Genomic DNA, 13600 nt, shown 5'->3' on the forward strand with positions numbered 1-13600 from the left:
GTGAAGCTGCTTGATAAATGAGATGCACTCAAACTCCTCAATGTCTCAAGTTTCTTGATGGATTGGTTGAATGGCATGTATCTTGTTCCTTGAATGAGGTGTACTTTTAGTTGAGTATCTTTTAAGTCGGTGTCAGCTCATGTTAAGCCTGCTCCTGGGGTTGTGTTGCTTGGTTTAAACTTTTTGGGCAAGATAAACTATCTTCGTGTCTCACAACAATGCAGTTGACCTATATATATCTACTAGTAAAGTAAAAGCTAAGACCCATAAATGAAATCAGGGCTCCCGTGGACCCAAAAGTGAGATATTGATCTTGTGACACCAGACTCAGTTAAGTTATAGGCAATGCTTTGGGGGGGTGCTAAAGCTAAAATTTGAAAAAGCTGCAAGTCCTTTAAAAGCTCATTTGAATAGCCATCACCAAAACCTAAATTTAGAATTGAATCCTGAGCTTGTAGCTGTAAGGTTGTATCTTGGTCTTATTCTCCGGTGGATCTTCAAAGCTCCAAAAGCGCCTTGCTAAGTATTTCCACTTCATAAACAACCAATTCACATTTTATGGTTGCAGGAGTTTGAGCAAAGCGAATCTGCACCAGTTCGGAATAACATTATGATTGCAATGTCAGATTTTTGTGTCCGATATACGTCCCTTATTGATGGGTAAGATGTTGTAGTACTTACCATGATGAAATTGATGGTTATAGTGTCTTGTGGATGACTACACGAGTCTGCAATTTCTACTTCAATGAAAGGATGGATCTGGGCTCCTCATGGATTCATCTATGATGTGTGTGTGTGTGTGTGTGTGTGTGTTTCTAGATAGACGTAGAAACTTATTCTTTTCAATCATTACTTTGTTGTCCTCATGCAGGTACATTCACAAACTCACAAAATCTTTGAGAGATTCCTGCGAGCTTGTGAGAAGGCAGGGTTTTGTATTGCTAGCACAATTGCTACAGGTAACCTTTTTCTGTTCATTCATGCCTGCTTCTGAGGCTCCAAGCTAATGATATTTTTGACTATGCAGCGAGACTATGTAAAATGGAGAGGCACTTTGTTCCACCGCTTTCTCTTGGCCTTAGTTGATGACTCAGAGAAGATTCGCCAACTTGCCAATTTCCTTTTCAGCTCAATTCTAAAAAGTATTGCCAACACTCTCAAAATATCAAGTGAGATCAAACATGTGGCATGGTTGTGACTCACATGGTAGATTCTGTTTGCAGCCAAAGCTCCTTTGCTGGCATATAACAGTTTTGTCGAAACAATTTTCGTTTTGAATGATTGTCACGCCCATGCTGGTCATATTGATATTCTTCATGTTACGGAAAGTGAGAGAGAGCTTTTCTCTCTGAGGTGAGAAACCCGACAGGTGAATAGTTTTCTGCTGATGGATCCATAATATTGCCAGTTCTATGTTGATTTACCTATGTTGTTCATCCTGCAGAGGGAATTCTTATTCAAAAATTGAGATGAGAATGCACATATATAAATGCCTGCTAAAGCAGATGGCTCCTGAGCATGTCCTTGCAACATCAGCCAAGCTTTGTGCTGATATTCTCGCTGCAGCGGCAGATGGGATGCTTAACCTTGAAGATCCCACTGCTCAATGTGTACTAGAGGTATTAAAGTTGTCTCGTATGTTGACCTGTAACCACGTGTTTAGTTACATATCATGATGTTTCAGGATTCTCTCAAAATATTGGCATCCAAGGAGATGCGCATTGGGGGAAACAGAGGAGCCGCAGCTGCGGAGAACTTTGAAAGAGAAGAAGATGGAGCAGCAGCTTTTGCAGCAGCCAAGGGAAGGGTTGTGTCACAACTGGCCAAGCGAAACCTTGTACAAAATGCAATACCCATCTTCATTGAGCTCAAGAGGTAAAATTCATAACACGAGCTTATTCTAGGAAAGACACTTCAATCCCTTTTTTTTGGGCGGATGCAGGTTGCTTGAAAGCAAGAATAGTCCATTGACAGGAATGCTGATGGAGTGCATGCGTGTGATGCTCAAGGAGTACAAGAATGAAATTGAGGAGATATTGGTAGCTGACAAGCAATTGCAGAAAGAAATCATGTATGACATGCAAAAGCATGAGGCTGCTAAAGCTAAAGCAAAGGTTGTGGCAGCTGCAACAGCAGTGCTCTCGCCAGGCTCGGCAGGATTGCGCCAGAGGGATGGCAACACAGCTGTGCCTCCAAGAAGTCTATTAAAGAAGACTCCTTCTGCGGAAAAATCCAGGAGAGTTGCTGATGGCAAGGAGAATATGGTAGCATCAAAAGGGAAAAGTATAGCTGATGGTCAGTCCGTTGAGCAAGGACCAGCCAAAGCTTCCACAGGACTACTCAGCAAGAGGAAAACGTTCTTATCTCCAGAAACGTCTTCACGGGTGAGGTGGTTGGATCAGACACCAGATTTGAGCTCGCACGCTGCCCATATCCCCCGTAGCTTGTCAAGAGGAGCGGCCCCGGTAGTGGGTATCTCAACGCCTGTCAATGGCTTGCGTCCTGCATATGATGGCGAAACTTCAAGTGCTCCTGTTGAAGGCAGCTTTGCAGACAGACTGCAAAAGGTGCAATCAAATATGGCATCTGCAGTGGCCAATGTGGTTGCTGAGGCCACAGCTGCAGCTGTATTAAGTGAAGTTGCCCGAGGCACACCGACTGGCCCTCTTCAGGCGATGTCAATTCCGAGACTTCAGGCAACTGTCCCCAGCACCGTTAAGAAAGCTACTTTTTTAAACTCTTGTGAAGAACAGGAAGATGTGCCTGCTAACGGCTTGTTGTCGCATGAAGATGAGGCTATGGCCAGCTTGGAATCTGTGAGAAGAAGACAGTCCTTCAGCTCCATTGATGTTCCGGGAAGCTCATCATGACCAAGGTGATGCTTTTATACTCAAGATGACTCACTGTTTGTTATTCTCAAAAGGCAACATTCAGAGGGTCTATAACTTGTGTGTATACTAGCTCTTTTGTCCCTTTATTGGCACTGCCGGAGGCAGTTGCTTATGCATCATTTCGATGTTTTACTACAAAAATGTGGCCTTGAATCTAGGGCCATAAGTATAATTTTTCTGTTACGAGAACGCTCTATTCTTTCCATGTTTGTGTGGTCGCTGTCTGCACCCGATAGAGAGAGAAAAAGAGATAGAAAGGGATTTTCTGTTACAATGCGGGGTATACCTGAGGAGGTTGCCGGTACTCAGAGCCTTTCTCTCTCTTTCTCCTTCCTCTGGCAGTGCCATTCGTCCCTATGGATGCCCTGTGAACGAACTTGGGCCGACCCAACAATAGCAGATTTGTATATAGCTCTAAGCTGTCATGGATACTCTTTAATTGAGGGTGCCCTGTTTGCCACAAATCAAGCTAATCACATAATTATAGGTTCCCCCAACATAGGTTAATGAAACACCAGGAGATGTTTATGTAAATGCTCTTGAAGTGTCATCATTAGATATCGCCAAATATGGACTATTGCGCTTTCTATTTTAGAGTTTTGGTTAATGAGTCCACACCCCCCCCCCTTTTCACTATATGGCACGGTTCTAGGGCAGAGGGGATCTAGGGCCCAAATTTGGGGGCGCGAGGTGGCTTTAATCTCTACCGTCGGATCACAAAGTGAACTAGGGATGGGTGAACTGAGGGTGAACTAACGGTGAACTAGGGGCGGATAAGTTAGGGGCGGGTGAATTGAGGGTGAACTAGGGGCGTCTAAACTAGGGTGTGATCATGTGTCATGCCAACATGGACATCGACGTGCGCTAGTGTGGTGGTAGAGCATTCGTGTGACAACCGAGACGTTTCATGTTCGATCCACACCCCGCGAGGCAGGTGAACTAGGAGTGAACTTGGGGCGCCATTTTTGCTCCGAGTTCACCTTTAGTTCACCCCTAGTTCACCCCCAGTTCACTGCGTGATCCAACGGCCGAGATTAAAGCTGTCTCACGCCCCCAAACTTGGGCCCTAGATCCCCTCTGGCTTAGAACCGTGCCATATAGTGACGAGGCCCCCCCCCCGCCCCCCCCACCCCAAACACAAAAAAAGAAAAACCCCTTCTTCTCATGGCAGACCTTGTTGAGAATAGTTTATACTATTTTCATTATTTAGCACAAAATGGACAAATACTTCACACTACAAAGTTCTTTGCAAATGTATTACTTAATTCTATTGATTTTTTAACTGTTTAAATTTCATGAGATGCAACCTGTAGCCATTTACTTTTCAATCATCAGCTTCTAATCTTTGAAGTATTCTGTGGGCCCTTATTTTAGAAAAATTGGCCTATTGTGAGCATTTGATTGCTAAGAGTTGGCAGGCAGAGAGAGAGAGAGAGAGAGAGAGAGAGAGAGAGAGATCTTTTATATAAAAATTATTAATTTTTTACATAAAAAGTGGTAAAGAACAACCAAGTGAAGTCTTGCCTCCTTTGTGATTGATCACAAAAATTCATCTCCTTTGTTTATCACTTTATTTGCTTTAAACTTTGCTGTTTCCTAAGCTATGGTGTTGTCTAGGTCACTATTGTCTTTAAAAATCTCAATCACTTTTCCCCAAAGAGTTGGTCTGACGGTAAGGCTGTAGCCTCTCAACTTACGCGTTGTGGGTGTTAGATTTACACCACCCTGTTGCTTCACACAGGTCTAGGGCACTTCCTTGTACGGCTAGTGTCATCGGGTTGGCCACCCATAGCACAAGTTGTACCTTGTTTGGCTACCCGAATTTGGGGTTGGCCGCCCACTTTGGGCACTCATATATATGGGGTCAAGGGGGTACACATTTCATTATCATCTGATCATTGTATAGGTCTTCTGCTCATGGTAGTCATAGGGGATTGATCGCCCCCTCTTCACTATATCTTGCGTTTGTGGTCTCCTGTCTTGCATGTTTGAACGAATCCATTAGATTAGGTTTTCTAGTTTTGGAACCCTCTTGCATAAATGAATTGTACAAGCATGTTGGTGGATGTTGTTACATTACGGTGGGCATTTAGCATGATGTGCACGTAGCTTTAGACTAGAGGAATCCAATAAACCATTCTCCGTGTCAGTCGGATTCTTGGGTGGGCAGATGTGCAACGGTTTCACTGAGAAACCTTGCTTGGACAAGCTTATTGATAAATCATTTCAGAAGTTCTTTTTTAAAAAAGACTTCGTCTTCCAAGTTTGCTCTTTCTAAGTCCTAAAAGGTTCATAGGTGGAAATTTTTTCCTATAAAGGGAGCAGATTAGCGAGCGTTTCGGGTCATTCTCAGTCAGTGCTAGAGATCAATCTAGCGTTTTTGCACCCAACAGCCTTGGCATTTTTGCTTCTTATTGAGTTACGTAGGCTGGATTAGCTCTAGCAACTGTACGTTTTCAGTTTTCAGCGCCTTCCCTTGTTGGAAATGCGATGGATCTGCTAACACTAGTCTCCCTGCCTGCAGCCCAGACCTTTGGCAGTCATTGAACCTCTTCTTGGCCATTCCTTTGCTGCATCGAGTGCTTGCATTGCTGTCCATCATCGGCTTTATCATCATTTGCGTTTCCAGCCCTGCTTTGTGCGACGGATCGGGTGCGTTTTTGCAACTAGCTTTCAGCCTTTAATTCCCCTCACATCGGAAGCGCAATTCACCCCCAGATCTACCCCTTGGAAGCCATCATCAACCCTCCCCGAGACGGATCCAAAGATGCATCAAATCAACCCCAAAGGTGTTTCATTTCGAAGAGTTACCGTGGCAAAAATCCCCGTTCAAGTCAATAGAGTTTGCAATGAGGTATTGCATGTGTGGACATTCCATTTATGCAATCAAAAGCAAATATCACATCGGCAACGATGTGGGAGGTCCTTGAGAGGGTTGGTTGGGACCCTGTCGTGTGTAATTCTCCTCTCTCTCTCTCTCTCTCTCTCTCTCTCTCTCTCTTTCCATATCTCTACCTCTCATTCTCTCTCTAAAAGGAACCATCATTTGTGCTAAGTAGCATACATTCAAGCAAAGAAAGAAGCAAGGAAGTATTCGTATGCACATAGGGATCCGTACGGCACGGCACGACACGCTTGTACGGTACCGTACCATACGGATACATACTGTACGAGCTTTTTTTTGGTTGGACAAAAATCCCAGCAGGTCGGCAGATTTGGCTTCGCTCTTAAATCTATTCTAGCGCCTAGTTTTTGCGGGTATTCTCTGCAACAATGAACAATCACCATAGTTTTCATCTGTAGAGGCTTGCGTGGGGACTACTCACGTGGTAAGTGACCCAGTCTCAACCCTCTCTCTCTCTCTCTCTATACATGTACCTAGTACTTAAGAGGCTTTATAGGTTGAGGGATCCATTGTTGTAGACAATTCTGGACCCTAAGTGGTGGTTGATGCACCATGCTTTGATTGAGCCTACAAAGTACATAAAGAGAAAAGTGCTCGATGAGAGCTTTGGGCAGAGGTGCACTCCTTGGCAGTGGCTCTCAAGCCTGTCTACGTACTCTTGCGTGTGACAGACATGGAAGGGGTCCACTCTTGGCCTTGGATATCATCTGTTCATGCAGATGCGGCATCACATAGCAGCATGTACCTCTTTGACATCGGAGCAGTAAGTCAACGGAGCTCTTGATTCCTTGCCATTGGATGTTTTATTTTGTTTTGACTTTTAAGTCTTGACTTCGGAGTCTTGTGAATTGTAGGCGAGAGGACATTTTGGCTATTGTGGAGAGTCGATGGACGTTTATGCGTCGTCCCATTCATGGGATGGCTGCTATACTCCATCCTCTCTACAAGACTCTAGAGCTTTTTGTGGAGAGCAGTTTGCACAATTTGCGCACCTTGCGAGCAAAGTATCCCGTCATCATGTTTACTGAGGATGAGCAGCTACAGGTCGACAGTGAGATGAGCGCCTACAAGAACAATCTGAGACCGTCTTTCTTGAGGAGTGTGTCCTTGAGGCAGGAAGCTACCAAGCTTCCCCTCACTTGGTGGCAAAGCTATGGAAGAGCTTGTCTTTCAAATTTGTGCAATCTTGTACTACACATTCTCTCACATGTATTTACTATTCTCTCGCTTGGGCTACATAGTACATATTATGTACTACGCTTGGATGATTTTCATTGATTCCTATATAACGTGTAAATGTCCATTGTCCATAGGATTGCTTAGTTGATGCTTGTGAGCGCAATTGGAGCGCCTACTCTCTTGTACACACAAAGATTTGAAACCGCTTGAGCATTATGCAATTAGAGAAGTTGGTGTATTGTCGTGCGAACACGAAGCTCGTGCGTAGTTTTCATGCTTTGGGGTCACCCAAGCAGGTAAGTTTTAAAAGAATCAAGATCATTGCTAGTAGCTGTAGGATTAGGAGACTCAAGTTTGTAGTTAATACTTGGCTACTTATCCTCTTGTGCAGGTAGATCCGACTCAAGTGAAGATGGTTCCTATCCTATTGCAGAGGAGATAGAGTGCCAGATCAAAGATGAGCAGGAGGAGATTGTGCGAGAGCTTCATAGAGAGTTGGAGAGTGTAGATCGGCGGGTAACTCAATCACGAGCATGATCTCACAACATCCCTCTTTGCCAGGAGGTTGCAGATCCAGAGAGAGCACGACGAGAGAGCATTCAGCGAGCCAAGCTTCCTGGGCGTAGTAGTTGTGGTCGAGCGAATGAAGCAGTTTGTCTCATTCAGACTTTGAAGGAGGATGACCCATTTGAGCAAGAGGGAGGTGCTTCAGGAGGTCCCACCGTTCTTGAGCCAGAGTTTGACGAGGAGGGCAATGTTTTGACTAAGGGAGACATATGGCCACCTCATCTTCAAAGTGAGATGATGATATTTGAGTTTCTTGATTGTTCATTCTCATGTAGACAGTAGTATGTACTTTGTAGCTGCTACTAGCTAGCATGCTTTCTAGTTTTGTTGACTATTGAGGTTCGAGGATTATGGATTATTAGATGTCCTATTTTTGTATGGTTTTTGGATTCTATGATCTTGGTATTTTGATGCACCAATGATCATGGGTTTATGATTTACCATCGATTTTTCGTGTGCAAATTGACAAATTATTATCAATATGAACTTTCAAGTTCTTTGTGGTAACTAGTTTGTTGTGAAATTTCAAATTTCAGGTTGTGTATAATATTTGAATTGTATCTGTTCGTGTCAATGACTCACTTGAATGTTGATTCATGGAATGTCGAGCAAAGAGTCATGACTTGCTGGTATTCGTATGAAAGCTAAGAGCTTTGCCTTGGTTTGTAGAATAGTGAACTAGATACTTGTGAATTTTTTTTCAATCAAGCATAGACCATATTGTAGGTTTTTGGCTTTTAGGAAAAAAACATACAAATTTTACGTACCTAACAACTATCCATTCGGTACTACGTACAGGACGTACCGAATACGTATCGTACCTTACGTACCTTACCACCTTGGAAAGAAGTTAATCATTTCAATCTGTTGCATTTGACATTGGTATCATAGCTTTGTGATTTTGCACTAATCGGCTAATCTTTGAAAATTTTATTCTCTCTGGTGTTTGAGTGTGTTCTAGTGTTTTGTCCAAGGCCGCTTCTCTCACTCCATGGAACTGGAGGACTTGCCATTGTGCGTAGGGCCGTGCGCCTTGAGCGTAGGAAATGCAAACACTGTATACTGGGGGTTACAATTGTGATGCGTCAGCAAGAGGGTAAATTCCGCTGCACCTAACAGCAAGGCACTCAAGGATTTATGTAGGGTCAAAGGTAAGTACTTTTTTATCCTTGTCCACAAATTACTAACATTTACAAGAAGAGTGGAATGCCACTCATTAAAAGGCCTAGGTTAGTTTTTACTTAACAAGGTGTTTAGAGGATGAGCCTCAACAATAAAATACCACGGGGTATTGAATGAAGTCCAATAAATACCACAGGTTGAGATTGACAATATGTAAAGCCTGAAATGTATCTCACAATATTCAACAGACCCTAGTAGATACTGTGCTCCTTGAACAATGTGTATTTAGTCTCTAAACCTCTTGTAATCAGTTCAGTAACCCATTCCTTGGGTACTCTGATGTAACTTTTTTGGCTTCTTATTTTAATTCATCTTGTTTACTTGGTATTAAAAAAAAAAAAAACCCATTGGGGTATTTAATGAAGTCCAAGCTGTAGGATTGATGTCATTGAAATAAGGCATATTTCTATGAAGCGCAGACACCGTTGGATTTGTTAAATTTACTTAGGGGACAAGAGATCCATGCTAGCTTGTGGTTAGAGCAGCGGGTTGGCGAGCGGGAGGTCGTGTGTTCAAAACTTGTATTCGAGGGCGGTGAGTGAAGTCGTTCACTTTATTTTTTTCAACTACTATAAAAATTTGGCACTGTTGAGTTTTAGCTTTTCAATTTCCTCTATCATGAGTATCATCATTAAGAAACTTATGCATGGGAGCTTGATGTCACTATAGGTTTGTTTTTCGGAGCCAAGTTAGAGCTCCAAACTCCACATTAGCAGTCTTCAATCAACCAATTAATATCTTATTGCAGTTTCAAATTGTATGTATCATGGTTGAAGATCACAATAGGAGGAGCCCTTGTAAACATTATCGGGTTCTAGTGTTCTAGAACTTTCTTGCATCAATCGTTCATTGAAATCTTTAACATCAACCCAAAGGTTGAACTGTTCAGTTTTCCAAAAAATTCAATGAGTGGTATCATCACATGAAAGTGGTTTGGATGATTTGAAGGAGACTATAACGAATTAGCATCACTAATCTGACCTAATATGTGAAAATTGCCTTGCTCTTCTATCAAGATTTTGCTCCATAAATAGGCAACGAAGAGCAACAAGCTGAAGATCAATTATAGCACATTTTGAGATGTGAAGCTTGTTGAAAGGAATTGGCACTCATTATATGGCCTTGTGCCTCTTGCAATCACTAACACAATCGATAGCCAACAATGAAATATTTGCATGCAACTATTCTCTAACAAGATGGATTTTTTTATCGCATATTGAAAAAAATTGAAAATTTTACAAAAAAGAGAGTTCTATTACTTCATAGCATATAAGTATAGAGATTTCTTTAACATCCTTTGATATAGATGAATAACAAAACCCCAAAACCCCCCCCCCAAACCACCACCCAAAAGAAAAAAGAAAAAAAAGAGAGATCCCACTTGAGGAGCATTTAGTAGAAGATTTTGTAAAGGCTCTTTGACCAAGCCCATGCAACGACTTTGGTCATTTTTGGCTTTTTAAAACAAGCCTTAGTTTAAAAAGAGAGTTAGGCATACATTTGACTCTTGTATCACTGAATGATTGAAAAAATCTTTTGTATTTCAGTGCGCTAATTAAAATTTCAAAGTCATTTTTGGCATTCTAGAACAAGCTTTAAAGAACAAGATGAAGATCACATCGGCATGTTAAAACATGTTAGCCTCTAAATCGTTTCTTGATTTATATTTTTAATGTTTAAAATTTTGAAAACCCTACATCTAAGTATAAAGAGAAGAAATTAAATAAAATTTGAAAAAAAAAATCAATTACAAAAAACATGCTAAATTTTTTTTGAATTTTCTATTTTAGAAAAGGTGTTAAAAAAAGTGTGCTTATTTATGTGTATATCTTTTACCAAGACATAACAAAGGAAAATTCAAATAGTAAGTGTAGCTTTCGGAAAAAAACATGATTTCTTTTGGTCTTTAATGCTTTTAAGCTCTACTTGAGGAAATCATGCCCTCAAGTATGTGGATTAATAGGAGATGAATTTCCTTTCATCCTTCTTCTTTCTAGCTTGTTAAAACAAGTCAAAACGAGAATTAGGCATACATTACAAAGTTTATGGGTTGCTATAAAAAAAAAAAAAAAAAAACCTCCAAGGAACAAGGGATTAAGGAGAGCATTCATAACGGTTTATCCCATTATCTGAAGTATTGATTCAATAAAATTGTCTTTTCAATATTTTAATGTATGAAAAAGTTCTTTCATTTAAAGACCTCATAAAAAATTCAGTTCATTAATTTGTTTTATTATTTTTTATATTTAATTAAACCTATCTATTTTTATGAAAACAATTAAAGATTTTTTTATTTTAGTTTGTCAATGAGTTTTTTTATATTCTAAATTTTATTTTTATTTCATTTTATTTTATTTTAAAATACCAATGTGAGCTTTTTACTTTGTTGTTTAAGTGGAACCCTTCCTAACATATAAGGCATTTGTGATTATGTGTATACAAATGACATGTGATTTATTGGCACTCACTTGAGCTTACCACCCATTTATGTGTACACAATGAACAATACATAAAACACAAAAAAATGACATGGGATTCACTCACTTAAAATTACTCCCCATAACTAGAAGTATCTGACGATCTGACAAGGAATCATCGTGTGTTTGAAGGAGGTTTTGAGATGGCAAGCTTCGCAAAAATTATACAAGAAATCAAAGTGCTAATATGGACACTCAGGCGCAAGCAACACTTGGAGGATTGGTCTAGGATTACTTGTGCCTTGTTGTCAACAGATGGAATACCTAGAATGGGGGCTAATCTTGGTCATCGATAAATAAAAGATCTCAAAATTACAAGATTATGGACCTTGTGTATCAAGGAGGAGGGGGCAGGTTGGTAGGGATGGCTGCCCTGATAGCCGATGTAAGTATGGTCCCTGGATAATGTCATGGCTTAACAAGAGCATGACAAGGCCTTGTAATTTTTTGGGTTGTTCAATATAATTCACTCACACTTGTGAGTTTTGCTTTAAAAAAAAATTACTCCCCATAACTCTTATCCCCCCCTAACTTCACCAAGCCTTGGTCACTCCTCACCTTGTTATTTCGTATGATGATTGATCTCGGACTTACCTTTTCATGTGTGAAAGGATGGAAATATTCCTTTTGTTTTTAGTTTGTCAATGTGTCCCTTCTTTTCATTTAGATCCTTACATAACTTGATTGCCTTCTCAGTTTAAGCCTTTCATGTAACCTTTCGCCTTGTTTAGTTGTAGGGAATTTACATGTAGCGTAGTAAGGTGTGATTTCCTCGAGATTGATTGTAGCATTAGTAGGTGGCATTGTTGGTAGAACAAACATTGCGATCACCACCGAGAGAATGGCAAGCATTCTCCTTGGATGTATGTGCATTCATTAGAGATCCCTTTGAGATAGGCTTGGGCAATGGGAAGTCTTTACACAAGTGGATAATTCAAAAATAGTGGGAGCAAAAAAAAGTCTCTCGTTGGCCTTCAATAAGGATAGTAAACACCGTTTTCTACGTATAGGATGTATTGCCCACAAAAGAAGAAGAATTTTAAGATTGAGAATATTTACAAATCCATTGCATTTAGCAATATGATGAATTATGCTAATAATAATGTCAAGGTATGTTGTGGGCCTCCTCCTTGTTTGCCTTGGGTGGTGTGCAAACTACCGCTCTGGTTGAGCTCCCACTTGTAGTTTCGACAAGCTATGTGACATCCCTCTCAAACCCTAAAAGAGTTCCCATCCTTTTTTTTTTAATAGCAAAACTCACAATTGTGAGTGAATTATATTGAACAACCCAAAAATTTACAAGGTCTTGTCATGCTCTTGCTGAGCCATGACATCATCCAGGGACTATAATTACATCGGCTATAAGGGCAACCACCCTCAAACCCTAAAAGAGTTCTCATCCTAAGAAAGAAACAAGGAAGATATCTTTATAATTGCACAATGACATCACCAAGTAAATGCATTCTCATATGTCCTTTAACTTAATTAGATACCTTGTGCCTAGTATGATGATCCCTACACTCAAGAATCTAGTCAGGTCCATTTGGATGGGTGGCTAAAAGAACTTGTGAGAAACTATTCTCTCCTCATGCTTTAAGGATTTATTCAACTTACTACCATGCAAAACTAGAAATTCCTTGATAGATTGAAGGTTCTACTTTTGTAGATATACAAACACAGGGGATCTATGATAATCACTTGGAATTTTGTGAATCTTATAGCCAAAATGCTTGGCCTAAGAACCTTTTTTTAAAAAATAGGTTCATCATCCACTCACATACAAGCACAATTTTTTTTTTGGTTTTCGGAGTCGGGTAGAGCACGCCCGGCCGCTCCCCTCATACACCAAAAAAGTATACAAGAAGAACGACCAGGACTATGCACCCAGAAACCGAAGGCAGAGCACAAAATTTCCTCCAAGATTTGGGTAATAACTATTATGAGCATCAAACTACTGATGGTCGTAGCTTCCCTCCGATTCAACTTCCTCTTTATCAAATAGTCTATCTACGGCACATGACATAGTTGGTAGAGATGTCCAACCTTTTAGCATTGCAAGTGTTTATAGGAATCAAGTAAGTGTCTTGAAAGCATTTATTCCTAGCAAATTACGTGCTAGTGCCATCGATTTAAGCTATGGTTAGCAACGTGCTTGGTTCTTCTGTCCTTTCAAGACACTTTAATTATCTGTTAATGAGATGGTATGTAGTGTCTACACATTCTTAAACAAGTTTATCCATAACTATCCGATCCACCCTTCATCCCTATGACCACTATGGTGGCAAGGTCTCTCTTCTCCCTCTTTACACCTTATGTGGATTGCTAGCCTTCGCTAGCGTATGACAAAGGTGAAGGGAAGGATGGTTGTAAAAAGATGAAAAATAAGCGAATCTCGAAGG

At 40.7% G+C, this 13600-nt stretch overlaps 1 protein-coding gene across 3 annotated transcripts in view; it reads left to right on the forward strand.

Moving 5' to 3' along the window:
• The window catches only part of LOC147450843 (binding protein), a 28644-nt gene extending 20636 nt beyond the window's left edge, over window positions 1-8008 (forward strand). For 2 of the 3 annotated variants that reach the window (XM_086519851.1, XM_086519853.1), the window contains 7 exons: window positions 569-660; window positions 872-959; window positions 1028-1142; window positions 1224-1353; window positions 1445-1619; window positions 1685-1875; window positions 1943-3074. In XM_086519851.1, the coding sequence (XP_086375977.1) occupies window positions 569-660; window positions 872-959; window positions 1028-1142; window positions 1224-1353; window positions 1445-1619; window positions 1685-1875; window positions 1943-2870 (1719 nt within the window). In that variant the 3' untranslated portion in view covers window positions 2871-3074. Of the gene's footprint in view, window positions 1-568; window positions 661-871; window positions 960-1027; window positions 1143-1223; window positions 1354-1444; window positions 1620-1684; window positions 1876-1942; window positions 3075-7366 lie in introns of those variants that run through there. The other variant, XM_086519852.1, reaches the window with a different exon arrangement.
• Window positions 8009-13600: the final 5592 nt, after the last annotated feature.

Source organism: Adiantum capillus-veneris, chromosome 9 (assembly GCF_014529385.1).
Source record: "Adiantum capillus-veneris isolate H3 chromosome 9, ASM1452938v2, whole genome shotgun sequence".
Classification (NCBI taxonomy): Eukaryota; Viridiplantae; Streptophyta; class Polypodiopsida; order Polypodiales; family Pteridaceae; genus Adiantum; species Adiantum capillus-veneris.